The 27,713-nt window shown below is 43.8% G+C and overlaps 1 protein-coding gene across 1 annotated transcript in view; it reads left to right on the forward strand.

Moving 5' to 3' along the window:
* The first annotated feature begins 7,251 nt into the window (after positions 1-7,251).
* The window catches only part of flt1 (fms related receptor tyrosine kinase 1), a 62,764-nt gene continuing 42,302 nt past the window's right edge, over positions 7,252-27,713 (forward strand). The window contains exons 1-3 of the mRNA XM_084325547.1: positions 7,252-7,567; positions 26,239-26,335; positions 27,587-27,708. Coding sequence (XP_084181673.1) covers positions 7,438-7,567; positions 26,239-26,335; positions 27,587-27,708 — 349 coding nt within the window. The 5' untranslated portion in view covers positions 7,252-7,437. The remainder of the gene's footprint in view (positions 7,568-26,238; positions 26,336-27,586; positions 27,709-27,713) is intronic.

Raw genomic sequence — 27,713 nt, forward strand, 5'->3', positions numbered from 1 at the left:
GTTAAACTGTCTTGTTTGTAAGCACTGTAAATTAGGGTAACCTCAGTGTCTCGTGAGTTGAAATAAAGGTTTGATATACAATTGTAATATACTGTACAGGTACCAGGTCTGCTCCTGGAGGACCTCCAGCTGTCCTGCTCTGCCTCCTATACCCTGGCCGTCTCTGCTGAGTGTATCCAGCCTGTAAGAGGTGTCCTGCTCTGCCTCCTACCCCTTGGTGGCAACCTGGGGGACATTACTGTACCAGTACTGCCAGTGATGCAGTCGTAATATGGGCAATGCCCAAACGCCACGTGCACGCGCGCTCCCGCGCATACATGTTCCCTCGGTTGCGCACAGAACAGATGATTATTATGCATAACAATGTTTTAAATGTAATTGTAGTTACAATTTCTTTAATTGAATTAACTTAAACTAGAAAAGTAAATACAAACTAAATTAACAATGTAACTTAGATTTAGTTTACAGAAGGACAGTTTCCTTCAGACTGAAGCACAACTTGTCTCATCCTTCCAGTTGGGCACCAACCCCCCACCAATTGGTAGCCTACAGGGCTTGTATTTTGGTTTGGCACTTCTCGTTGATCGGTATCCTATTATTATGCAAAGTCTAGGTGATAAGTGCCGGCCGGGTACTTATCGCACGGCGCGACGAGTCCAGTGACAATTGTGAACGCATTTTTTGTGCGCGCGCGTGCACATCATTGCGCGCACTTCTGCCTCAGTGACATACCTAAACGGCGTTTAACCGCGTTTGTGCACGACTGCATGCCTGCTGCATATCTGTATGTCATGTATGTCATGATTAGTTTAGATTAGATGATTAGATTCGATTTTTATATCTGTATATTGTGTATGTGTATTGTGTATTGTGTATGAATTGAAAATGGGGGACCCTGATATAAACAAGACGAAAGTCTTTCTCTGGTCTGCATCCCCTTAACAATTTTGTGTATTGAGCTGTACAATCAATCAATTAACGAAGATATCTCTATGCCCGTCCTTTACCGTCTCACAAAGTTGTGTGTTTGTTGTGTTGCACTATGACTCAAACATGCAAAGCCTTAGCGGAGATTGCGCTCGTCACCAATGCAAGAGGCTGCGGTCTCGACTCCCGGAGTCAGCATTGCTTGAGGCTTGGGCAGATCGTCATACTAACTTGTTTGGCTGGGTTAGGGGGAGGGCAAGTCATGGGTGGGAATCTGGCGTTGTGGACAGCGATGCCTACAGGTCAGGTCTGGGCACTTGCTCAGCGGAGGCAGGACTTGATGAAGGCAGCGTGACCTCCCACGCGTTACACTTCACCAATGAGAGTCCTCGCTGCCAGGTGAAAAAAGAGTCACTGGCTGTCGCCGCGCGTGTCGGAGGAAGCGTGCGGATGACTTCAGGGTTCCCTTGTACCGACCAGTAGGAGAACATGCACACAACAACCAGGTAGGGGAGGGGGGGAATTGGCACAACGACTAAATTGGGACAGGGAGAAAACAGAAAAAGAGGATTAAAAAAAAATAATAATAATAATAATAATTGTATGCTTTTTGGGGGGTTTTGGTGATCAAATATTGAATATTGAACTATAATAATCAGTGCAGGTGCTCACTTATCCTTGAAAGACACTTTTATCACTGACTTAAAAGGCCCATACATCTCCATAAATGTTCAGGGGGGAGGGAATAAGTGCTTACCCTACAGACCCCAAGAAGTGCTGTATAGTCTGTATTGTTTAACCCAGTAGAGCCCACACCCATTTCTCCTTCAAGGAAAATTATGAGGGGCATAAGACTGACTAAATAGACTACAAAGAACACATTTCTGAATTTATTTTCAAAATGGCGCCCCCTAATGGCAAAGATCTGAAATGTTACATATATGTCACTAATTCCTATGTAGTGCACTACATGGCACTACATGGTACTACATGATACTACAAGGTACTACAGGATACTACATGGTACTACATGGTACTACAGGGCACTACATGGCACGGTACTACATGGCACTACATGGTACTACATGATACTACAGGGTACAACATGGTACTACATGGCACTACATGGTACTACAGGGTACTACATGGCACTACAGGGTACTACATGATACTACAGGGTACTACAGGGTACTACATGATACTACATGGTACTACATGGCACTACATGGCACTACAGGGTACTACATGGCACTACAGGGTACTACATGATACTACATGATACTACAGGGTACTACAGGATACTACATGGTACTACATGGCACTACATGGCACTACAGGGTACTACATGGCACTACATGGTACTACAGGGTACTACATGGCACTACAGGGTACTACATGATACTACATGATACTACAGGGTACTACAGGATACTACATGGTACTACATGGCACTACATGGCACTACAGGGTACTACATGGCACTACATGGTACTACATGGTACTACATGGCACTACACTACAGGATACTACAGGGTACTACATGGCACTACATGGTACTACATGGTACTACAGGGTACTACATGGCACTACATGGCACGGTACTACATGGCACTACATGGTACTACAGGGTACTACAGGATACTACATGGTACTACATGGCACTACATGGTACTACAGGGTACTGCATGGCACTACAGGGTACTACATGGCACTACATGGTACTGCATGGCACTACAGGGTAATACATGGCACTACATGGTACTACATGGCACTACAGGATACTACAGGGTACTACATGGCACTACATGGTACTACATGGTACTACAGGGTACTACATGGCACTACATGGTACACTGGCTCCCCATTGCTGCACGAATCCGCTTCAAGGCCCTCGACCTAGCATACCGTGCGGCAAAGGGAACCGATCCCGCCTACCTCCGGTCAATGGTCTCTAACTACACACCCTCAAGACCCTTACGCTCTGCATCTTCTGGCCGCCTCAGACCTACCCCTATCTAAGCTCCCGGAGGGCCATCAAAGAGAAGCCGCCTATTCTCAGTCCTTGCCCCACAATGGTGGAATGAACTACCCACCCCAGTTAGGACAGCCGAATCCCGTCCAATCTTTCGCCGTCGACTAAAGACGCACTTCTTCAACCATTATCTGAAATAATGAAAGAATAAATAATAATAATCTAACCCCAACTAACCTTACTGTCATGCACTTGTCCTAATAAACTAACCTACACTGTAACATGCAACACTTTGATGAACATTGTTACTCAGCTGATAGAGTTGTACCCTTCCTGATGACTTGTCGTACAGAACTTGTAAGTCGCTTTGGATAAAAGCGTCAGCTAAATGACTAAATGTAAATGTACATGTTACTACATGGTACTACATGGTACTACAGGGTACTACAGGGTACTACATGGTACTACATGGCACTACAGGGTACTACATGGCACTACAGGCTACTACATGGTACTACAGACTTAGAGCATGGCGATAGAACGCCAGGTAGTTTGCAGGCTGTTTGCCGTGGAAATGGGCAAAGACACAGCTCGTCACGGATTGGGCAAACGCGCCAGTGGCCAATCAGAGAGCGTCAGTCAGTGCCAATCAGAGCGTCTCCGAGAAATGCGGCTTGGTTTCGTAAGCACGCCTCCAGACAGCCGAAGGGTCCTTAGTCTGGTAATTAAATACAGGTGGTGAATTGCCGGCACCTGTGTTTCCATTTGCAGACTGAGAGTGCGTCCTTGAGGAAGTAAGTTATCACCAGCCTCCAAAATGTAATGCCTGTGGTTTATGCTAGGTGAATGTCATATGTAGCCTGCATTGTGTGTTGATGGGGCGCTGTGATTTATGTGTATGATTATGGCTTGGGGTTTGCTGCTTTGTGTTGCGTTTGGTCCGTGCCGCTAATTGAGCTAATGCTAGCCAGCTGGCTATGCTATATGGTATTTTTCCATTGGCATGTCAGCACTGGCGCTGGCTCGGTTGGCCGCATGGGCCGGGCATGGCACGGGGTAGCGACTAGCCGTGGTCATGCATATGCAGGTCACCTAGCGGCCTAATGCAGGCAGTGGATAGTGCATGATGCATATGACCTTTACCTCTGCTAATTATGTATCATGTATTATAATTTCTTGTTTCTGCTTATGTGTTACAGAAAACCACTCTGAAACACCACCATTTTGAGAGATCTCACTCAACAACAGAATCCTAAATAAAAATACAAAAGGACTGTTCTCTTGACTCTTGTGTGCGCTCTCTGATCGGGGTACGCTGTTGTGGATGAAGTGGCTCCAGCAAACTTTGCAAACAACATTATATCTTCAATAGTAGTTGTGAAAGGGTTAACCCTTTGTCGTGTGGCAGTGAAAGGGTTAAGCCAGGCATGGATTGTACGGTACCTTCCTGCGGCCTGGGAAGCCCATTGAGACATGTCATGTGATTTTGAGCTATGCAAATAAATCTGACTTGACTTCAGTAACTGGATATCTCCTATGTTGTTCAATCAAGCAAGGTTTATTTTTTTTAGACTGAAATAATGCAGCTTGACTACGAGTACATCATGTCTCTCTGCCTACGTGCTGCTCATCCCGTCCTGCGAGGCGCACGAGGCTGTGCGCCCAATTCGGCCCATCACTCAGCATTCACACGGGTGACATCCAGCTCCATAAACCATAAACCAATGCAACAATCGGTTGGATGAATGAATGAAAACTTTATTTAACAGATTGCAGAATGGGTACAGTACGGCTCAATACACACAATTGTTAAGGGGATGCAGACCAGAGAAAGACGTTTGTCTTGTTTACATCAGGGTCCCCCATTTTCAATTCATATCGACATTTATGACATACACTGTGTAAAAAGTACCCAGAAATTATACTTAAGTGAAAGTATGGGTACTGTCTCAAAATCTGACTCAAGTAAAAGTCAAAGTATCTGGCTAAAAACACACTTGAGTAAAAGTAAAAAAGTCCTACTTTTAAATGTACTAAAAAGTAAAAGTACATTTTTTTTAAAGGGATAGACCAGGGGTCTCAAACTCATTCCATCGTGGGCCAAGTTTTCATTTTAACTACACATTGCACCAGGTGAGTTAGTTGAAGAGGTGAGCCAATTAGTGAAATCATCAGCTGGTGTTTAGGCAAGGCTGAAATGAAACCAAGCATATACTCTGCCCACAATGGAATGTGTTCTGCAATAGACAATGCTGAAATGAAAGAACATATGACACTTTTTTTGCATTAAAATTATGCACTTCTCCATTGAAGGTCAACTAACATGGACGGCATTCACATCACAGCATGAATAATATCACAATATTAAAGGCAGAATACTGGAGTACCCTCAATAATATCACAATATTAAAGACAGAATACTGGAGTACACTGAATAATATCACAATATTAAAGACCGAATACTGGAGTACCCTGAATAATATCACAATATTAAAGACAGAATACTGGAGTACCCTGAATAATATCACAATATTAAAGACAGAATACTAGAGTACCCTGAATAATATCACAATATTAAAGACAGAATACTGGAGTACCCTGAATAATATCACAATATTAAAGACAGAATACTGGAGTACACTGAATAATATCACAATATTAACCACAGCATAATGCGGATTTTGTACTCCAAGTGAATGTCGTTTAAGGCACTGGCCAAAACATTGAAAGTATGGGAGCCCTTCAGTCTTCTGCAGGCAAGTGCAACAGAATGCCTTTCAAAGCTTTCAGTGTCCATCCAGTGAGTGGTTACCCCAATGAAACTTCTTCGTCGGGCTGTCCAGCAATCTGTTGTTGTCGCGATCCATTCAACTTCACTCATAGCAGCAGTGACGTTCTCTTTCATGGTTTGAGCAGCTTTGCTGATCTTCGAACGGCCAGTGGGCCTTGTCATAATGATGTTAGTGCTTGGTCACAAACCATTTATCAGGTTTTTGAATGATGGCAACTCAACAACACTATAAGGTTGGAGTCCTTGAACTATGTATTTTTTGTAGATAGGGCCATGGATGCTCGTCTTGTCCGTCCACGCTGTCGCCGACCGTTTCGTCCTCTTCATCACTCCTTGTGGCCATCTTCTATGGCTTGTCACTCTGACTGTCTATTCTTCTGATAACAGGTGTTTAATCAAAGATCCCCGCTTTCTAGTCTTGCACAAGGACCAATCAGCATGGGTATGGGTGGGTTCATTTTACATTGATGGGGATTTGATTGGCTGTTTACCTGCAGGATTAATAACGTTAACGCTAGTTTGGCGAGATAAACAATTCAAATATACTAATTAAAATGGTTGGACCTGCGAGATTTGTACTTTGTAGGTCTGCATTTTAAATGTAAGGAGTAAAAAGTATGTTTTTTTCTCTGAAATGTAATGGAGTAAAAGTACAAAGTATACAAACCTAATAATACTTGAGTAAAGTACAAATCCCCCAAAACAGTACTTAAGTATTGTAACGAAGTACAACTACTCAAGTACTTTACACCCTGATACACAGTCAACATACATGACATTTATGGCATATAGGGACATACAGGTATTTAGTACTGATACATTTGTGACATAAACAGTATTCAAATATACAGCACTGTTACCCATAGATCCTGACAGAGTATATACATATGATGGGGAGGGGACTGTACATTAGGAGGGGGTGGGTGGGTGGGAGAGAAATATTCATACGGCGGGGAGAGAATATATACATACGGTGGGGAGGAGACTGTCTATTAGGAGGTGGTGGGGGGGTTTGGGCATTTACGGTGGCCAGTTTCGAATTGCAGCCTCCCGTAGGTGCTCTTTGAGGGCGGTTTTGAATGTGGGTAGGGATTCACATTCCTTTACAGCTTTGGGTAGGGCGTTCCACATTGATGTGGCATAATTGCGAAACGTGTTTAGTCCCTTGTTTTAGCCGAATCTGGGTTTAACATGATTTGTTGAGCTTCCTCTGGTGTAGTGGTTGTGGTATTCACTGACCTTTGGGAAGTATTTCGACATGTATGTGGGTATCTTAGTTGGTTGACTGTGAATCATGTAAAGACTATTATATCGACCACAGTTTATTTGTATTTTAGTGGCTGGCTGTGCGATACATTATATATATACTATATATATATTTATTGATTCATTTTAAAGCACCACAACCACAGATAATGGGCAATGGCACCGCTATTACGCGCCATCCATGGGTGTGTCAGTCGGAGGAGGACGTCACGGAAGCTCGTTATCCGGTGGCTGTGTGGGAACTGTATAAATCTGTGCCACTATCGAGTACAATGGGAAAAAGTTGCACTGGAGTTCAAGCGTGGCGTCGTGTTGTCCTTCTTCTACATGTAGTAGGAAACCAGCCGTCTCCCCCCTCTCTCTCTCTCTCTCTCTCTCTCTCTCTCTCTCTCTCTCTCTCCCTCTCTCTCTCCATCCACGCTGAGCGCCACAGCGGAGCGCGCACTGTCATCTGCTCTCTGGAGAAACAGGATTAAAACATATGACTTTTCCCCTCCTCACCCTTTTTATTTTTCATCTCTTTTTTTTTAAACGGGAATCGCCAGGCAACATGAACATACTTTTCCTGTGTATACTATGTGGATTGACGTGTGGCGCGGCGTTCGCACATGGTGAGTAATATTTTGCTCTCTGGTGAAGTTTCTCAACTTGTAGCTTCTGTATACAGACAGTGTATCCAAACTATCTCAACCGGTGTTGGTTAATGCTGGTTATTAACATACTATGACCATTTATATTATTTCGTTTTAACAATGGCATTGGATATGAGTCTTTCTTGGACTGATATAATAAGAAACATTCGTCCAATGTAATTGTTATTTACTAATTGATGCAACCCATATTCGTGCCATTACGCGCGGGGCTTCTGCTAATTACAGTAGCAAACCCAAACATTGCCTGTCAAACATCTGAAATCGGTGAATCCCGTCAACTCGCAGATATGTTAAACTTTTTTTTTTACAAATGGAATATTTTCCGCCGTTCAGCAGATTTGTGCCATCCCTCCTCCCTATGGATGTACCTCAAAAGGGCCCCAATGAACCACAGCGCGTGTAGCAGGGCAGTGGGCCAGTGGCCATTTGTGTGTGGGGGGGGGGGGTGTCGTGTGGCACTGGTTGTTGAACTTGTAAAGCTTTATTTAATCACGGAGTGTTTGGAGGAGATAAGCGCCGTCCCGCGGGACACTTGTTTTGGATAAAACGCTGGACCTCCGCGGCCTCTGCTTGGCAACCAACCGCCGCTCTGTGCGCTCTCTTGGCCCCGCTTGGAATCGACACACAAACGTGGGCGTTGTGTTTCCTGATCCTGATGAGTTTGTGTGAAATGGACGTTCCAGTATAAATGACCAAAGGGGGGTCATGGCCATGCAGCTCAAGGGAACTCTCGAGTGCGCAGGAGCCACCGGCGCTAATCAGTGCGTATTGCTAAAACAGACCCCTGGCGTGGAAAGCGCTCATTAGGGCTTCACTTTGGAACATATTGTCATTCTCAATTTCCTATGCATATACTTTTCTTATTTTAGGACCCCAAATCGGCTATATGTTGTATATGATGTAATTTTGGCCCAATGTGTTATAAACACTATAGGCGGTGTCATGCTGTCTATTATAGGGTATACTTTTAGAAAGAAGGTGATATGGTAAACAATTAACTGCACGATATGAATCTCAACAAATTTGACAGCATTCAACCATGTCCAACTATAGTAAGCTTTGTTTACCATTGTGCCCATATGCAATTAATGCAAAATCTTATACCTAAGAATATTTAGTACATAATACACAACAATTTTCAATGAATGAATATCGGAGACAGAAATGTTTCGCTATTCTCATTGTGTAATACAACCAACAACACACCTGTGTTGTTCTTACTAATATTAATTTGTAAATGAATTAATTCCCTTTGCACTTCTACTTCTATCAAGCAAACTGCTGCTTTCCTCTCGTAACCTGTTAAGTTTTGCAAAGTATTACTCAAACTGAGTACATTTGACTCAGTTTGAGTAAAATGTACTCAGTTTGAGTAAAATTGACTCTGCGAAATTTGCTGTGTATAGGTCTAGGACGTTGGTAGACACGTTGTCACTTTAAATATGCGAAGTAAAAACACACATAAATAAATCGCTATATCTTAGTAAATCGATAATCACGCAGTGTGTTGCTGAAAAAGATCATGCATGCTCAGCAAATCTACACCAGTAAGTAAAGCTTTAAGAGAAAGAATGAAGTGATAAATCACTACAGGCCTCCACATATATATTTTTGGATACAATATCCATTTTTGGATGCATGAGAATGTCTTTCTCAGTGCACATAGTGACTGATGCCTACAATTCACCCAATCTCTCCCAATAAACCCTGATGAATTGCAACACAGTGCTGGTGATTCAACCATACAGACCAACAACTCAAAAATGACCTCTGAAGCAGTGCTCAGTCCTCTGATCTCCAGTCAGTTCTGACAGTGGTTCAGGAGGTAGAGCAGTAGTCCGGTAATCCGGAGGTTTCCAGTTCGATTCCCGCTCCTCCCAGGCAGCGTGTCGAATCTGTCGGTGTGTCCTTGAGCAAGACACTTAACCCCTAATTGCTCCACGGTGAGCATGGTCGCCTCCACCGTCTGTGTGAGTGAATGTGTAAAATGTGAGGAACAAAATTGTAAAGCGCTTTGGATAAAAGGTGCTATATAAAATGCACAATTTTTTTTGATCCACTTTTTCTCCCATTTTCTATATTTTTCTCCCATCCCAATTTCGTATCATCCAATTCAACCCTCCCCTGTCACGGACGCTGTTTCTTGCCTCCCACAAGCCGGCTGCAATGTGGACTAAGTATAGCACAAGTCCCCTCCGGTACTTGAGGTAACAGCAGTCGCATCTTTTTCACCTGCGCAGCTCGATCTCTCAGTGGCGAGGAGTAACGCGTGGGAGGCTCACGCTGCCCCCGACACTTCCTGATTCTACTGCGCAGGCGCACCAACCGACCTGTAGGAGTCGCTGTCCACAACGCCCGATCCCCACCCATCAGTTTCCCACCCCCTAATACGGCCAATGTGTATTAGTACGGACGACCAGCTAAACTGAAAGCAAATGTGGAGCGCTGGGCTCGAACATTTCGTGGCGAGCGCCTTGCCCACTACGCCACGTAGCCGCCCTATCATTTTATACCCTTTTATACCATGTTATACCATTCCAACAGCAAAATGGGGACTTTAAATGTCAGTACGATTTTCTCCACTAGAAGTTAGCACCATTACAGAATGTGTTGAAGTGATTCTGATTGTGTTACATCCACACCTAGACATGGAATTCTCAATTCTCAACTGAATCATATCATATAACAAATATCTTCTTGGTGGTGGTCCCGGGTACAACAACATCTTATGAGGTGGGTGGGGTCCATGTCAAGTCACGACCATGGCTTCTCTTGAGAAGGTAGATTAAGAAAACACAGCTGCGAGCTTCTATCCTCAGGCCATCAGGATGCTCAACGACAATAACACTATGTAACAAACCATCAAATACACTCACAGCACACACATCCACATACGTACACACTCACTTTAAATAAACAACGCACTGTAGCACCCACTTTACCCACTTTAGACACTTTAACACACTTTATATTTATATTGATTGGTAAAGAGATTTGCACTACAACTCATACCTCATTGCACCTTACCCTAAGTTGTACCTCATCCCATTCATGCATTGTACTGTATATTGTATTGTAACTCAGTTACTTTTTCTCTACTCTGCATTGTATTGTATATATGTATATATTGAACACTTTTGTTTTGTTTACACTTGTCTAGTACTTGACTTTCTATTTTATACTTATTTTATACTTATCTATGTTTATCTAGCACACTCTCAGGAGCAAAACAGAAAGAAGCATTTCATATAAAAGTATTCTGTATTTTTGTATGACAACTAATAAAGAAACTTGAAACTTGAACTTGGAAGTAGCACGTGTGTAACGCGTTATAGTCACCGCCCATAGGTAGTAGTACCTCAGACGAAGAACCTTATAACTCTGTTTGAAGTTTTCAGAAGAACGATGTTATCAACACTTTGTTATCTTAAAGGAACACGGCAACATTTTGGGAAATTATCTCATCGTCTTCTCCAGAGAGAGACAAGACGATAGATACCAGTTTCCTCTCTGTGCGTTCAGTAGAAAGCTATCTGGCTGCATGTTAGCCTATAGCTTAGCACAATGAATGGAAGCGGACATGAACGGGTAGCCTTCGGGAGAGGTGTTAGTTGGACAATGCGTAGGCTACCCGTACATGTCCGCTTCCATGCATTGTGCTAAGCTAGGCTAACGTGCAGCCAGATAGCTTCCTACTGAACACACAGAGAGGAAACTGGTATCCATCTTATTGTCTCTCTCCGGAGAAGACAGTAAGCTAATTTCCCCAAATGTTGGCGTGTTCCTTTTAAGATTGTGTGTTGTGTTCACTCATAGTTAAAGGCAGCAGAGGTTGATCATCTGGTTATCTATCGCTTTTACACTCCAAGTGGTACGGATTGGCTATACAACTGCAAATACATGGGCTGTCCAGATTATTTCAAAACTGAGTTACATGGTTCTCTACTGCAAGGGTTCAATTAGGGATGCAGCAATACCACTCAGTCGTGATTAAGTATAGTCTAATACAGACTACCGATTGGGTCCATTCGTTTTACTGAATATAGCATAGACTTGTCTTAGACCGGGTTGTCTGGGTAGTGTAGAGTAGGGATGAGTTACTTCGAATATTTCATAAAATACTTAATTGAAGCAAACCATTATTATTTAATTCCTTTTCATATTTAGAGGCAGCCTAATTTTCATAGCCTAATTATTGATCTAAAAGATGCACAATGCTACTGTTTCTGTTTGTTTATTAAAACCGATTGATAGGCCAATGCAATGCTGTTCATTTTGATGTATTGTCGGTCAGCTGAGCCGATCAACGCTCTGAAGGATTATCTGAACTTCAGATTCTGAAGTGCCTATTTATGTGCAATATACCCTTTGATTTTAATGATCCATTCTATTAAAAAGAATAACTGAATTGAACTGAAACTGAACATTTTAACTGAATTTAAACTGAAACAGAAAATAACAATATATTTTTGGTGGTTGGGGGGGGGGGGGGGGGGGGTCAAATATTCGGTCTTGGGAAGCCAGTGGGGTGTGAGTCCTGGTGCTTGTGTTGGAGGGTGGGAAGCCGGTGGGGTCTGAGTCCTGGTGCTTGTGTTGGAGGGTGGGAAGCCGGTGGGGTCTGAGTCCTGGTCGTAGTGTTGGAGGGTGGGAAGCCGGTGGGGTGTGTGTCCTGGTCGTAGTGTTGGAGGGTGGGAAGCCGGTGGGGTGTGTGTCCTGGTCGTAGTGTTGGAGGGTGGGAAGCCGGTGGGGTCTGAGTCCTGGTCGTAGTGTTGGAGGGTGGGAAGCCGGTGGGGTGTGTGTCCTGGTCGTAGTGTTGGAGGGTGGGAAGCCGGTGGGGTGTGTGTCCTGGTCGTAGTGTTGGAGGGTGGGAAGCCGGTGGGGTGTGTGTCCTGGTCGTAGTGTTGGAGGGTGGGAAGCCAGTGGGGTGTGAGTCCTGGTCGTAGTGTTGGAGGGTGGGAAGCCGGTGGGGTCTGAGTCCTGGTCACGTCTATTCGAAGCCCAAACAACTCCTGCTTCCGCGTTCGAGTTTTGCGCTCTGATTGGCCACTGACCTACGGTATTACGCCCCCCTTATCTACGCCAGTTCTGCACGCCCAACTCTACTAACAGCCTGCAGCCTGCTCTCTAGTCCTGCCTCTACTAACAGCCTGCATTATCCAATTCATATCAATCGAAATAATGTATTGTTTTCATCTCTCTATATTAACGTGATTCCATCGACACAACATAAATGTTCAAAACACGACAAAACAGTTTGCATCACTTCCCACGGTTCTCGGCACTTATTCTACCGGTAGTGCGGTAGTTGTTGCCACGGTCGGTATTGGGTCTTTGGGTGAATACTTCATTGGCGGGGAAGAAGAACACTGATAGCAGGGTGTGGACCGTCCCGCAAGCCCCAGACCACCGTCCCGCGAGCCCCAGACCACCGTCCCGCGAGCCCCAGACCACCGTCCCGCGAGCCCCAGACCACCGCCCCGCGAGCCCCAGACCACCGCCCCGCGAGCCCCAGAGGCTCCCCAGAATACGTTGGTATCAGTGCCTCGCTGCTCTGAACTATAGCTCTAATCTCTGAAGCGTTTGTTGCCCTGACTGACCTCAACTTTCTCCTCCAGTTGAACCGGGGCGCTCTGGGCTGCAGCCGCAGCAGCTTTATTGAGTAACATGGGACTGGAGCTCGCAGCCACTTTGCAGCCTGTTGAAGTGCCTTCAGCGCCGGAGGCCCCGAGCGAGAGTCTCGCTTTCCTGCTCCCTCTTCCCTTTACACTATTTACTGTGTGTGTGTGTGTGTGTGTGTGTGTGTGTGTGTGTGTGTGTGTGTGTGTGTGTGTGTGTGTGTGTGTGTGTGTGTGTGTGTGTGTGTGTGTGTGTGTGTGTGTGTGTGTGTGTGTGTGTGTGTGTGTGTGTGTGTGTGTGTGTGTGTGTGTGTGTGTGTGTGTGTGTGTGTGTGTGTGTGTGTGTGTGTGTGTGTGTGTGTGTGTGTGTGTGTGTGTGTGTGTGTGTGTGTGTGTGTGTGTGTGTGTGTGTGTGTGTGTGTAAGAGAGAGAGCGAGAGAGAACTGAGGAAATAGTACAGGAAGTACTGTCAGTGTGAGTACAACTCGGTCCGCTCAATGGGGGATCCACAGGGAACAATGGTGATGACAGAGAATGGTATTAATAAGTGGACATTGTTTCATAGGTACAGCCAAAGGTTGATATTGTGGGGGGGGGGGGGGGGGGGGTGTTATTGACAGTCATACAAAGGGGTAATACTCAGGGCTGAGTGGTTGGCCTATAATGGGCAAAATAGCATGTCACAATATTTGTTTTATTATTTTTGACGGGATAACAATGTTTGGCGGAATTTGTTTTTTCCCCAGTGAGAATTACTGTCACAGTGATTTGAATGATTTTTGATGATGATTGAATGATGACAATGGTTTATTTTCTCTAACGATAGTTTTTAATACTTCTGCAGGGAACACTTTATTTATGAACTGATTAATGGAATAAGAGGGGACAGCCCTGATTTGGTCGTTACTAGTTTGTAGTGGTCAAGCGACATGTTTTTCTTTCACTAGATGATGCTAGATAGTGGGCATGATAATGATGATATTAGGGCTGGGCGATATGGCTAAAATATCATATCACAATATTTTTCTTAGTTTTGATGGTATAACGGTATTTGATGGTGTTTAATTTCCCAGTTTATCTTATACAATTGCCCCAGTGCTGTTTCATTCAAAATTGTCTATTTGGTTTTACTTTTTAAAATACTGCTGCAAGGAACTCTTTTTTTTGTATGTATATTTTTGTACAATTATGTATATATTGTCGATGACCATAATAGTAAAAAATCCATACCTTTGCATGGATCCATGACCTTTATATTCTATATACCTCCCAGCCCAGGCCGTTATAATGAAAATCTTTTTGCATCTGATAGAAATCAACAGTTTAATAGATATAGGTGCTTTAGATAACATTCAGCCTCTAGATGTCACACTAGAGCACCAGCATGTCATTTATGCAATCAGGTGCATTTCACGTGGGGAAGTAGGGAGGGGATACATGCAAGCAATATGTAAACAACAACATTCATTTTGGACCCACACATTTTTTTTGAATGATAAATTAACACTTTGAGCGCCACGCCTGGTTTTCCTTTTTACCGGCTGAATGCCACCATCGGCGCCAATGTTAACGTTAATATCGCCTAATCTATGTTTTAAATTATGGCTATGTGTCTAATCTGCCCATCGCATTATCAAAGACTATTTTCCAGTCAGTGCTGTGAAGGCAGATTGTTTTTTTATCGCGTCGTTTCCGTTTCAGAGCAGTTAGAAAAGCCCCCGTTTTGATATAAAAAACAGCCCGTTCTGGAGCATTCTATGAAAATCGTCTTTTAGTGGAATATTCCACAACATTGATATTCGTCGGCCTTTTTATGAATTACGGCCGCACACTGATAATCGCCTCGTTGATTTCCTCTCTGACTTTTACAGTGAAACCGAAAGAAGACATTTCACAAAACAGCCTATATCTTCATCAAACTTACTCTGATTATCCTAACACTGATAACATAGAGTCCTTACCTGACATCAGATGGTATCCAACTGGTATATTCCAATTCCTGATCACCATTCGAAAAAATCGATACGTGTATGGATCCAATGCGATACTGTAGAACTCCATGATCAGTGGGGATCTGAGGTTCCAGAATGAACTGTGGTAACCCCGGCTGGATCAGTGGACTGGAAAATGTGGAGTACCGGATTTTTTTCCCCATTCATTTTCATTGAGTCCATTCCAAAATCACTTATGTCATCTGGGAGACGACAGGGGGTGCTTTTTTCCACAGTGATCGCCGGCGCCCCTCGGCTATACTCGGGTAGGCTTGGGTGATGCAATAATTTTTCAGATCGCTAAAAAAAATATATATATATTCCGAGAAATCTCGTGAGTGGCATTCAACGTCACTATTAAAAACCCGAGATATCTCGTGAGTGGCACTCAAAGTGTTAATCAATATTTCTTTTGGGGAAAAGCAATACTTTTATTCCACACCTTTCTTTTTTTGATCCACTTTTTCTCCTCCATTTAAATTTTTTTCTCCCATCCCAATTTAGCCGTGCCAATTCTTCCCTCCCCTGTCTTGATCGTTGCTCGCATGTGCCCCCCACTGGCCGGTCGTAGGGAGGATAGAAGCCCATCACATGTCCCCTCCGATACATGTGGAGGCAGCCAGTCACTTCTTTTCACCTGCCAGCGCGGACTCTCATTGGCGAGGAGTAAGGTGTGGGAGGCTCACACTGCCCCCGCCATTTTCCTGTCTTTGCTGTGCAGGCGCCTTGACCGACCTGTAGGAGTCGCTGTTTACAACGTCCAGATTACCACCCATCGACTCCCCTCCCGCTGACTCTGCCAATTGAGTCAGTATGACGGCCGGCCCAAGCCGGAGGCAACGCTGACAGTCGGATTCGATACCGGTGTCTCTTGCGTTGGTGACGAGCGCAATGTCCGCTGCGCCACCCAGCCGCCCCTATTCCACACCTTTCTAAAGACTCTGTAGATGTATTATTTAAAAAAGAAGAAAAAAAAGAGTACTCTACATAAAATGTTATCTATAGCACCAGTGTGGCTACATGAGTAGAGCTCCGGACTCATGATCGGAAGATCACCCGTTCGATCCTCGTTCAAGGCTGCTGTCGGAAACTGGTGTTGTTGTCCAGTAGGGGGCACTCCGTCCTCTGGACTAGTCAGTAACAATGCCCCTGTTACGGTGATGGGGACACCGACCGTACAGCTGCGAGTGCCGTCCTTCGGATGAGACGCTAAACCGAGATCCTGACTGAATCCTGACTGAGCAAGCTGTAAAGGAATGTGAATCACTACCCACTTTCAAAAACACTCTCAAAAAACACCTAAGGGAGACTGCAACTCGAAACTGGCCCCTGTAAATGTCCGAACACAACCCCCTCCAATGTACAGTAAATTACCAAGTATGGTCTTGTCAATAATCCAATGTACAGTTTTGTTTGTACAGTTGTACAGTGTCCCCCACCCACCCCTCCTACCCAACCCCCCCACTCCTACCCAACCCCCCCCCCCCCCCCCCCCACTCCTACCACCCCCCCCCCACCCACCCAACCACCTCCAATGTACAGTCCCCCCCCACCCCCACCTACCCAATCCAATGTACAGTTTCTAGTACGTCTAATGTATATACTCTTTTTTTTCTGGACTCTTTTTGTATCACAAACAGTACTGTAATTGCAAATCTGGTATGTCATAAATATATAGATGTAGCAGTACTGTCTATCTGTATGTCATGTATGTCATATATGTTACGATGAATTGAAAATGGGGGACCCTGATGTAAACAAGACAAAAGTCTTTCTCTGGTCTGCATCCCCTTAACAATTGTATGTATTGAGCCGTACTGTACTGTACCCATTCTGCAATCTGTTAATAAAGTTTTCAATCAATCAATCAATCAATCAATCAATCAATCAATCTCGTCGTTAAAGAACCCAGGGCGATCTATCGCAAAGAGTAGGGGGTTCCCCGACGTTCCTGGCCAAATTCCCAATCAGGTCTCTGACATCAAGGCCACCTAATCATCCCTCCCCCTTAATTGACTGATATCAATCCCTGTCTCCTGAGCCGTTCAGCCATTGTGTAGTGTGATGTGTGCCGGGGGCCAGTGTATGGCAGCCCAACGTTGGGTGCTACCAGTGGTGGTGAAGGAGGCAATTTCCACCCTACATTGTAAAGCGATTTGAGTGTCTAGAAAAGCGCTATATAAATGATTATTATTATTATTTAACTTTTCTTTAGTAGATCTGCACTCTGCACTCCAAACATTTATTTATCTTTACTTATTTTAAATCAACAAATGTATCATACTAATATAAATAAAGTAGGTAGAGCTGTCGTCTGGTTATCCGGAGGTTCCCGGTTCGATTCCCGCTCCTCCCGGGCAGCGCATCGGAAGTGTCCTTGAGACACTTAACCCCTAACTGCTCCCGATGAGCAGGTTGGCACCTTGCATGGTCGCCTCCGCCGTCGGTGTGTGAATGTGTGAGTGAATGGGTAAAATGTGAGGAACAAATTGTAAAGCGCTTTGGATAAAAGCTGCTATATAAATGCAGCCATTTACCATTTTTAGGAGAGATCTTCCCAAAGCCACAGGAAGTAAACAACTATCCGTTTTCCCATCAAATCTCCGCTTCCTACCTGCTTACCTCTCATTCTGAAAATTAACCAGTCAACTCGTCCCCCTGGTGTAAAGGATTTCCTATCAACGATTCGACTATTTCCAGCGCCGTGATGATGATACAGTGCTGACAGGACCCAGCCCCGGGCCAGATCTGTGTACGTTCTGTTAGGAGTCGCCGGATTCAAGGACAGACTTCTCTGAATGATGTTTCCCCTGCATTCGGGAGGAAGGAAGGGCGGACAGACAGCCTCCTTTACCTCTCATTAATAAACCTCAGCGATGGGAGCGGAGCGGGCGAGCAACGCCTGTATTTGATAAACAAGAAGGGACACTGCTTACGCATTTCCACCAGAGGTTGTCAAGTGGCCCTCCTAGCCGAGAGGAGGGATGTGAGGAGGGTCACTGACACTAGAGACTGGATGGGGAGAAGGAGGTGGAGGAGGTGGAGGAGGAGGAGGAGGGGGGGGGGGGGATTTGTCAACACCGGCTTTGTGATCATTTTGAGTTTGGTCAGCGGTGATGGAATTTTGGCACCACTTAACGATAACAGTCTCATTCTGGAGTACTTAGTGTCGTGATTGTGTGTAGCAGGAGTTTCCTAAGTTATTTTGGACATGGTGTAACAACGTCCTCTTGAGACACACAGACAGACACCAGCGATTACAATAGCGTGGAGGGCAACGTGCCACAGGTATCATCAAACTGTTTAAGCTGTGGTGGCAGGTTCCTCTCGGCGTTACGTTGTGGGCTTGGAATGATTAGGTTCTATCTACTGTATGTTCTGAGTCATTTGGAGATATTAAGGTTTAAAGTGTGCACATCCCATGGAGCAGAGTTGTATGTAAACGTGAAATTGCATTCCATATCTACTTAAAGGTATCCAACAGTGTGTTCTTGTAAGAGATAAGATAAGATAACACAACACAACATAACATAACATAACATAACATAACATAACATAACATAACATAACATAACATAACATAACATAACATAACATAACATAACATAACATAACATAACATAACATAACATAAGATGAGATGTATCTTTATTAATCCCCTTGGGGTAATTCAGGGGTCATAGCAGCACAAGTGAGGGGGGGTACAGGCAGGGTAATAAAAATAGAAATATGACAATAAAAATACGAGAATACAAATATAAGAATAGAGGGCAAGAACAAGATATGAATAAAAAATAAACAGCAGTAAACAGCTTGCTTTTGTAAATATTCACATGTCCACCCAAATAGACAAGAGCTTTCTATTGTTGTTTTATATTTTACAAGCCGAATAAATTCATATAACTTCTGCAAAGTCAGGTTTTGCCATTTTCTTTATTCTCTCAATGTTTACAACCAGGGCTTGACGTTGACACCTGCCCACCTGCCCAGGGCTAGTGAAAATGCTGAGTGGCTAGTGACTTTGGAAAACCACTAGCCACAGTGGCTAGTGAGCCAAAAAGTTAACGTCAAGCCCTGCATAGGTGTGTCAATGATAATGTTCACAGCGTTTGGAGCAATAATATAATTGCTAGGTTCAACACAGCCAAGGCATAGGTGTGTCAATGATAATGTTCACGGCGTTTGGAGCAACAATGTAATTGCTAAGTTCAACACAACTCTTCCACATCTACACCCTCCATCTTGTCCCAGTCAGCCGTTGCCCCGCAGGCAGTAGTAAACAATGGAGTCAACAGTCAGAAGCACAGTTGTACAGTTGGCGTGTAGCAGTATGATTACAATGATACTGTCCCCAGCAGGGGTTAGTGAAGAAGAAATTACCTATATTTATAACTTTTTGGGTGGGGGCGCGAGTGCGGGGATTTTTGGCTAGTGAAAATGCTGAGTGGCTAGTGACTTTGGAAAACCACTAGCCACAGTGGCTAGTGAGCCAAAAAGTTAACGTCAAGCCCTGTTTACAACCCATCCATGTTAAGTTTCACTTTCGGTTTTGAAGTTGTAATGAGTCCGACCTTGTTTGATTGACAAGTCAGTTAGCTTGTTAGATTTCAAAGGAGATTGTATATTAATATCGACCAATCAATTTGAAGCACAGTGGCGTGGCCACGCCTCCAGTGCACGTGTTTGTGCTCTACGTCACCCCTGTCCTCATGGCTGGAGGAACATGTGATACACAATGGACCTGTCTCAAACCCTGCCCCCTTTTCTTGATCCTCCAATCACAACTGTCGCTTACCTCGGACAAACTTGGTTTGTCCGAGGTAAGCGACAGTTGTGATTGGAGGATCAAGAAAAGAGGGCAGGGTTTGAGATAGGTCTATTATCTCGTCTCCTACTGTACGCTATAGCGCCGTTTTCATCAATTAGTGGTCAGAAACACATTTAAACATGTTAAATATTTGACCCATGTGTAAAACCCTGTATATATTATAGGAATAATTAAGAGATGTAACCTTATGATTCCAAGACCATGACTTCTGTGCCAGATGTGTTTATTAATGGATCAATATCACCCAGAAGAATCGCAAAGAATTACTTTCATTATGGAAGATATATATACATAAATATATATATATATGTATATAATGATACGAGTTATATTGTTAATACAATTAATTTATCAGTGACAGTTATTTGGTTTGGTTTGGTTTATTTGGGGCGACAGTGGCTCGGGAGGTAGAGCAGTCGTCTGGTAATCCGGAGGTTCCCGGTTCGATTCCCGCTCCTCCCGGGCAGCGTGTTGAAGTGTCCTTGAGCAAGACACTTAACCCCTAACTGCTCCCGATGAGCAGGTTGGCACCTTGCATGGTTGCCTCCGCCGTGAATGTGTGAGTGAATGTGTAAAATGTGAGGAACAAATTGTAAAGCGCTTTTGATAAAAAAGCGCTATATAAATGCAGCCATTTACCATTTATTTGGTTTATGAAAAGGACAGTATATTAATCATTTGTGGTGAACAAGAAGAGATGGGTGCAGATTTAGCAAGAAGCTCATTTTCATCTGTAGTCCTAGACAGTAAACAAACGAAAAGTATGCAGAATACAAAACAACAAAAATACTGTCATAAAAAAAGCCTTCGTATTTCTATTGAGCCAGGCGTCTGGCGCAGCGAGAAAATAGCCTCAAAGCACGACTTTATCCCTGTACACCTTTGCGAGCCGTGCATGGAGCTCTGTGCCAGGTGCATTCCAAGTGTGGACAGCAATGTGGACAGTAGGGCTGAGCCCAAACGTTTGAACGTTCGAACCTTCGTTCGTTATGTTGGCAATGGCATTCGAATTCTAAATCAACATTTGAATTTTTTATTTTTAATAAAAAAAGGAAAAGAAAATAATTTTATTTTTTTAAATCTTTTTTTCTATTAATTCTGTTTAAACCAATGGGGTTTTTCTTCACAGTTGCAGATAAAGATTAGGCTACACTAATATTATAGTATTAAAAGAAACTGATGAGTTATATTCATTAAGGAAAGTTGATTTAATTGATTTAGTTGGGCTGGGGCTTCTCCCTGGGCTGGGTCTGGGGCTGGAAAGTTGATTTAATAAAAAAAAAAAAGGCTAATTTAATCAGATTAATCACTTTATTCAAATTGAGGATTTAGTTTGAGGATATTTAAAAAAAAAATATATATATATATAAAATCTTTTTATATTTGTTAATTAAAAACAAAGGTTCGAACGTTCGTTCGAAAAACCCTGACGAAGTTCGAATCCCAAAAACAGGCTTCGGGGACAGCAGTGTGGACAGCAATGTGGACAGCTGTTTGGACAGCAATGTGGGCAGCTGTTTGGACAGCAATGTGGGCAGCTGTTTGGACAGCAATGTGGGCAGCTGTTTGGACAGCAATGTGGGCAGCTGTTTGGACAGCAATGTGGGCAGCTGTTTGGACAGCAATGTGGGCAGCTGTTTGGACAGCAATGTGGACAGGAGTGGGGACAGCAATGTGGACAGCAATGTGGGCAGCTGTTTGGACAGCAGTGGGGACAGCAATGTGGACAGCAATGTGGGCAGCTGTTTGGACAGCAGTGGGGACAGCAATGTGGGCAGCTGTTTGGACAGCAGTGGGGACAGCAATGTGGGCAGCTGTTTGGACAGCAATGTGGACAGCAATGTGGGCAGCTGTTTGGACAGCAGTGGGGACAGCAATGTGGGCAGCTGTTTGGACAGCAGTGGGGACAGCAATGTGGACAGCAATGTGGACAGCAATGTGGACAGCTGTTTGGACAGCAGTGGGGACAGCAATGTGGACAGCTGTTTGGACAGCAGTGGGGACAGCAATGTGGACAGCAATGTGGACAGCAATGTGGACAGCTGTTTGGACAGCAGTGGGGACAGCAATGTGGACAGCGTGCGTTTCCCGCTTCCAGTTGGTCTCAGGGGTTACAGAGATAAACCAGTAATCCATGTTTCACTATTAGAGGGATCTATTGATCTAACCACTTCCTGTGTGTCAAAGATGCAAAACAACATCATGTTGTCCTGCTCTGGTTCCTGACATGTTACACATCTCTTCCTGGTCTCAGAATTTAGGATTTGGGGAAATACTCCGTTTCAGCCTGACATCTGATGCCATTATCAACACCAGCAGAGTCCCACTCTCTCTTTTTAGGTAACATGAGAGGGAGCTCTGGAGTGCCTGTCAGCAGGACATTGAGTGAGAGGGCAAACAGAGGGCAAAACATACAACAGAATTCATCTGGACAGCAAGACACTGCCATGCCATCTGTACCAATGTGTTGAGACATTGATTGATTGATTGATTGATTGATTGATTGATTGATTGATTGATTGAAAAGTTTATTAACAGATTGCAGAATGGGTACAGTACAGTACAGCTCAATACATACAATTGTTAAGGGGATGCAGACCAGAGAAAGACTTTCGTCTTGTTTACATCAGGGTCCCCCATTTTCAAGCCGCTTATCTGGCGTTACCCTCAATGTTGGGCAGCCATCCTTAACCCCTTATGCTGAGGGCACATTTGGCAGAAAACGCCTGACGATTGCATACCCAAAATAATTAGCGATTTATTACTTGAACCACTTATAAGCACATGCATGAGTCTGGTCTCGTTTGAAAGGAAACATTCTGAAGTTTCTTCCACAACAGGAGAGGAATCACTCGGAGTGCTAATGTAATAGAGTTAGAGGTTTGAACACACTGAAATAAAAATAAAAGTCACTCACGTTTTGTTTACTGGTTGCCAGATGCCTGTTTTTAAGTTCCAGCTGAGAGGTAGGAGCTGGAAAACATAACGGTTCCATAGCCTGAAGGCTTATCTAAAGCACTTGTCCGAACGGCTTGTCAACATGACGCTCGTCGGATGTTTTGTCTTGTAACTCGAGACCGGAAGCACGCAATAGGTAGAGTAGGGTGACGATCGAAAGGCGGCAAATGCAACTTTCCAACAATGTATTGGTTGTTCGGCAAAGACGCAGCCCGGAGCCGGCAGACGAGGGCAAAGTGCCACGACGTGCGCGTGCGTGACCGCCCGTATACGACCCGCCAAACGTTAACAGGTTAAAGCGACAATTTAGAGGTAGAGCAGTTGTCTGGCAATCCAGAGGTTCCCGGTTTGATTCCCGCTCCTCCCGGGCAGCGTGTCGATGTGTCCTTGAGCAAGACACTTTTTTCTTTTTTTTACTTTTATTTATAGCATTTTCAGCTTTTTCTGGCCACGCAGGACCGATAGAGGGAGAACGGGAGGAGAGGTAGGGAAGACATGCGGCAAATGATCGCCGGGACTGGGAAACTAACCCGGGACGACCGCTTCGCGACTTAGCGCGCTATGTGGTGTGCTACTGGAGCGCCCCTTGAGCAAGACAATTAACCCCTAATTGCTCCCGATGAGCAGATCGGCACCTTGCATGGTTGCCTCCGCCGTCGGTGTGTGAATGTGTGAGTGAATGGGTACAAATGTGAGGAACAAATTGTAAAGCGCTTTGGATAAAAGCTGCTATATAAAAAAGCAGCCATTAAAGAGGAAGTGACATAAAAGCTAGCAATGTGTTCTGCTTCGCTGCATGGAGTGAACTGGAGAGCAGCGCTGTAGTAACTGGAGACACCGTTTCCTCAACTGTCTTCAATTGTAGTGGAGCCAAGTCAAGGAATGTTGAAGACATAGTTGAGGAAATAGTCTGCAGTTCACTAGACGTCTGCTCTCCTTTCTATGTCCCTGTCTCACATCATTCATCTGCCTGTGTTCAGTATTATCTTCCTCTCTCACTCATCTGCCTGTGTTCAGTATTATCTTCCTCTCTCACTCATCTGCCTGTGTTCAGTATTATCTTCCTCTCTCACTCATCTGCCTGTGTTCAGTATTATCTTCCTCTCTCACTCATCTGCCTGTGTTCAGTATTATCTTCCTCTCTCACTCATCTGCCTGTGTTCAGTATTATCTTCCTCTCTCACTCATCTGCCTGTGTTCAGTATTATCTTCCTCTGTCATTCATCTGCCTGTGTTCAGTATTATCTTCCTCACATCATTCATCTGCCTGTGTTCAGTATTATCTTCCTCACATCATTCATCTGCCTGTGTTCAGTATTATCTTCCTCTCTCACTCATCTGCCTGTGTTCAGTATTATCTTCCTCTCTCACTCATCTGCCTGTGTTCAGTATTATCTTCCTCTCACTCATCTGCCTGTGTTCAGTATGACCTCCCTCTCTCATTCATCATGACACGTCTAAAAAGGTAATAGTCAAAGTTAACCACAGAATACAATTTCTCTTAGAGCACTTGCAGGGGCGTTAGTTCAGTGTCATTTCGACTATGCTTGCTTGTTCTGGTATGACAGTGCCCCCAGCAACATGAAAAGTAGACTTCAAACTGCCCAGAACAAGCTAGTTAGGATAGTCCTGCAGCTCCCCACTCGTACACATTTAGACCCCCCACCACACACACCCAACCACCTCCAATGTACAGTTTCCCCCCCCCACCCCACCTACCCAAACCCCCCCCCCCACCCCACCTCCTCCAATGTACAGTTTATTCCCCCTCAAATGTATATACTCTCTTTTTAGACTCCTCCAATGTACAGTTTCTTCCCCCTCAAATGTACTGTATATACTCTCTTTTTAGACTCCTCCAATGTACAGTTTCTTCCCCCTCAAATGTATATACTCTCTTTTTAGACTATTTTTGTACTCATGTATGTCATGTATGTCATATATGTTATGATGAATTGAAAATGGGGGACCCTGATGTAAACAAGACGAAAGTCTTTCTCTGGTCTGCATCCCCTTAACAATTGTGTGTATTGAGCTGTACTGTACTGTACCCATTCTGCAATCTGTTAATACAAATTTCAATCAATCAATCAATCAATCAATCAATTCAATCCAATCAATCAATCAAACCACTTCAACAGCCTAGGGTGGCTCAGGGTGGACAAAAGAGTATCCATGACAGTTGTGCCCTCGTGGCGCACCACGTTAGTGCATCGCACACCTACGCGGCCGTCCCGGGTTTGCTTCCCTCTCCCGGTGACATTTGTTACATGTCTTCCCCGCCTCTTCTCCCGTTCACCCTCTCTTCATCTGTCGGTCATGTCTGACCAGGAATAAAAGCAATAAATGGTCAAAAAAAATGATAAAAAATAATAAAAAAGAGTCCATGATGAAATGATGCCTAGTCTATAGGATTTATAAAGGGGAGGTGCCAAGCTACCAATATGTTAAAAATAATCACAGCCATGAAACCAGAGGTAGAGACACAAACATAGTCCCTTTTAGATTTAAACTTCTTTCGTACGGCCAGCAGACCTTTCTTTATTCAGCTGCAGTTCTGTGGAACAGCCTGCCCAGCTCATTGACCGTCAGTCCGCCACGCTGTTTTCCCATCTCTACTCAATGGTGTCAGAGTTATTGACCCTTTTCGTGATGTTTGCGGACCCATTGTGTGTTCTGTATTATAGCTATGGAGACAATATTATGGCTCATTTGGCATTGGCAGGCATTGTTTATAGTCCAACACTGACTAACCAGTTAATTTCTACATACTTTAGTTTGTGCGCTATTACACGCTAAACATCGCCCCTTTCCAAAATAATCCAGTCTTTTTTTCTAGATCACGAGATATGACGTGTTATATGCATATGCCCAAATCGTTCGGGTTGCTCGCCTCAAACTCCAAACATTTCCAAATCATAGGTATATACCATATATATATATATGGGGGGGGGGGGAGATCAAAGGATCTAAAAACTAGAAGACTCGTTTTTGGCGCTGAACGACGAAACACGAGAATACTCGTTTTTGGCGGCCAATGAGTTAATGTTTTATGATGACGTTCAATGTTTTATGTCCTGTCTCTTAATACCAGGGACCATGATGGAAATAAGTGCTTGCATTTTATCATGTTTTTATCCCTTGGATGATGTCTCTAATCCACAATAAAATCAATCAATCAATCAATCAACCATTACCTGTGTTCAGTGATGCCTCTCCTCCCTCCTGTTTCTGCAGACAAGGAACCCAAAGGGAAGTTCAGGGTTCCATCTCTGGACGTGAAGGTCCATCAGCTGGTGCTGGAGGCCAACCAAACGTTACAGCTCAACTGCAGGTAATGATTGATTGATTGGTTGATTGATTTTTTATTTGATTTGATTGAAGTTTATTTCAAATATGCAACATAAGAAACAAACATCAAGTACATATTATAGCCTTAAGCCGTTCAAATAATAAATGTATATAATTTTTTTTTAAATAACAAAGAACAAACAAAAAAGTCAAACTACATCTTTTTCTTTTTGTCACATATTTGAAAAGGAGTGGGAAGAAGCATACACTCATTTAATCCCACCCCTATTTACTCATCAGAACATACTATATTTTATTTACTAATTCATACATTACTAGACTTATATTGAAAATGAACTTAGTTTAACAATAAATTTTTTTGAATAATACCTTATTAATATTAGCCAAACTGTATGTTTGATTGATTGATTGATTAATTGGTTGGTTGGTTGGTTCATTGATTGGGTGGTTGATTGATTCATTCATTGATTCATTCATTGGTTGGTTGATACTTTGAGCTCCGAGCCTTGACTTTTAGCCTTTATCTTATTTCCATACCACCTGTGGTGCTTTGTTTTTCCCCTATTGCTAGGTTTTTAGTGAGTCGTTCCTTATCTTCACTGGGGAAAGTCTGGGAGTGTCGCATATTGGATTTTATGGTGGTTTTTGTTCTTGATCTATTGTGATGTTTCTTCTTGACTTGTATAGCCCATGGGGACAATTCCATGTGATCTTGGGCTATACAAAAATAAATTTTATTTTATTTTATTTTGTTGGTTGGTTGGTTGGTTTATTGATTGATTGGTTGACTGGTTGATTGTTTGGTTGGTTGATTGGTTAATTGATTGATTCATTGGTTTGTTGGTTGGTTGGTTAGTTGATTGATTGATTGAGTCATTGCGTGGTTGGTTGGTTTATTGATTGATTGGTTGATTGATTGATTGTTGTTTGGTTGGTTGGTTGATTAATTACTTGATTGATTGATTGATTAATTTACTGATTGGTTGGTTGATTGACTGATAGTTTGGTTGATTTACTTCAGGAAGTGTGATTATAGTACATAGTATGTGTACATAGAAGTACAACCAGGGATAACACAGTAATATGACACCTGCCTCGATGTTCCTTCTTGTAGTTGATAAAAGAAGAACAATCCTATCTCAGGGTACAGGTCACATGACGAGGAAGTGTTTATCAGAATCCTGGATCTACCAGAGTACATCTTCATCAGTGTCATCATCACGAGTGCTAAGACCTCAACCCCCTCCTGACCTCTGACCCGCTGACCTCACAGGGGCCGCTGGGAGCTGTCGTGGGCCCTCCCGCCGGGCGTGGCCAGAGACCAGGAGAGCCTGGACGTGGAGGACTCGCGCTGCGGCAGGACGGGTCAGCAGTACTGCAGCCGGCTGACGGTGAGCCCC

This window comes from Notolepis coatsorum, assembly GCF_963971535.1.
Source record: "Notolepis coatsorum genome assembly, chromosome: 12".
NCBI lineage: Eukaryota > Metazoa > Chordata > Actinopteri > Aulopiformes > Paralepididae > Notolepis > Notolepis coatsorum.